Source organism: Alligator sinensis, unplaced genomic scaffold, assembly GCF_000455745.1.
Source record: "Alligator sinensis unplaced genomic scaffold, ASM45574v1 scaffold253_1, whole genome shotgun sequence".
Classification (NCBI taxonomy): Eukaryota; Metazoa; Chordata; order Crocodylia; family Alligatoridae; genus Alligator; species Alligator sinensis.
Window position 1 is genome coordinate 689,031 of NW_005842147.1, and position 2,052 is coordinate 691,082.

The window sequence follows — 2,052 nt, forward strand, 5'->3', positions numbered from 1 at the left end:
GCAGGGCACGCAAGGCCATTTTGCTAGGCACACCATGCTGGAAGCCCTGCTGGGAGCAGCCCAGGCTCCATCCCTGGCAGCAGCTTCCCAGAGCTGGGGCTGGCTGCAGCTGGGAGGCTCCAAACAGCTGTGCTGTGGCGTGCCAAGCAAAATGGCCTTGCGTGCCATGCTGGGCATGCGTGCCAGGGGTTGCCGACTCCTGATCTATATCTTCAGTGACTGCCTGTCTTGTATGCATACCAGCCCAGCCCCTGGCTTCTTTACGTTTCATTCTATACAGGAAGAGCACACACCAACTGCTTAAACTTCCTCAGCCTGACGAAGGGTTTTTGAACCAGAAAGCTTGCTTAAAATTGTTTTCCAACTATTTAAGTTGGTCTAATAAAAGATATCAGATTCACCCAAAGAACCTCGCCTGCCTGTTCTAGTTTTTTGTATGTCTTTTTATCAGAAAAGGGCAGCTAAAGAAAATCTCTAGGTTTATACTATATGATTCTTACCAACTGATGTAGGCGATGGAGACAAATCCTAATAGAGTCAGTCCTTTCTTCTTTGGAGGGTAATGGTGAGGTGTAACAATCATCTCCAGCAGAGCTAACACAACTATAGCAGTGTGCTGAGAAGAAAAGGAAATAAATCACCCAGTGGCAACAGTGCAGTATGTGTGTAGTACTACACAGAACATGGAAATGAGTATATGCAAACAAACAAACTTGTTTTTTAACATTATATAATGTAAAAAGTACATGCTACATCATGCAGTGTGGAAATAGCTGTAGCAAAACCCCCAGTTTTTCTTTTTTAATACATATATATACACAATAGATATGCATTCCCCCTTCCCTTCCCCAATTATTTCTGGCTTTTCTTTCTCTCCCTTTCTATTCCCTATAGACAAGCATAAGCGAGCTCAGACTTAGGATAAGCTTTAACATTTTTATTTTGGTAGCAATTTTTTGGTTTTGGATATCCACTGTTTTATATTGTATTATTATTAGGTTTGTATTGATTCTTACTGTTGTATATTGTATTGTTATCATTTTCATATTGTTTTTTATTGTTTCATATGGATATTGTATGGTTTAGGCCTGTGTTTGTAAGTGAACCAAAGTAATGTCAAGTTTCCATTTTGTATGTCAAGTCTCCATCTTGTGTGCTCTGCCCGGGCATCCCCTGTGTCACAACTGTATGATTCATGTACCCCTCCCATGTAAATTTGTTCCTGGATGAATGAGAATGATTGGGAATGATTGAAATACAATGGTAGCAGGCCTCTACTGAATGGCCTGTAATGACGGCATGCCTGCTGTCACTAGAGTCACACAGGGTCTGCCCCTATAAAAAGGGGCAGTGAAGACAGATCCAGTGGGACGCCCTCTCCATCTGGACCAGCACCATGCCACACCACCTATCCATCCAGAGGCCCTGCCAGTGACCCCCCTCTGGACAACACCTACTGGACAAGGACTTCTTTCCAGCCTGGATAGGTAGCTATCACCCACCTGTTCTTCAACCAAGGTCTTGGACTCTGCGTCTCTTCCCTACCTGGACTCCAACCCTTCTCCTGAGTCTCTTTCTCCTGCTGCCATTGTAAGTGCTTGTGTGTGTGTGCATGTGTGTGAACCAATAACTTCATGGGGCTGTGTAGTGTGTTGGCTGTGTAATAAAACTGTTATTTGGACCCCTAAGTTGGGTTTTGCTTTACTATGATCTGACCCTGCTCCAATCTCTGTTCCTTGCCCCTCTAATTCTGTCTCATATCTCCCTCTCCTGCTTCTGGCTCACTGCCACCTCCAACACCTGTCCTGAGCTCCTCTCTGCTTCCAACCCCCCTGTTTCTTTGCCACTGTCTTATCCCCACTGCCTTTTCCTTTTCCCCTGAGCAACCAGGTTTCTGCCTCAACTTCTTTCCTGGCTGTCTCCTCCTTGCCACCACTTATCTGCCATTCCCCCCCAATATCTCAGCTGTCTGTCTCAGTTTCCAGCCCCAGTCTACCTTAAGTAAATCCAAGCCTCAGTTCCTCAGCCAGCTTCTCTGTAGTCCACTGGTTC

At 45.3% G+C, this 2,052-nt stretch overlaps 1 protein-coding gene across 1 annotated transcript in view; it reads right to left on the bottom strand.

Annotated features, from left to right (window-relative positions):
* The window catches only part of ADTRP (androgen dependent TFPI regulating protein), a 50,882-nt gene that overhangs the window by 13,972 nt on the left and 34,858 nt on the right, over positions 1-2,052 (bottom strand). Inside the window, exon 4 of the mRNA XM_025206221.1 lies at positions 501-616. Coding sequence (XP_025062006.1) covers positions 501-616 — 116 coding nt within the window. The remainder of the gene's footprint in view (positions 1-500; positions 617-2,052) is intronic.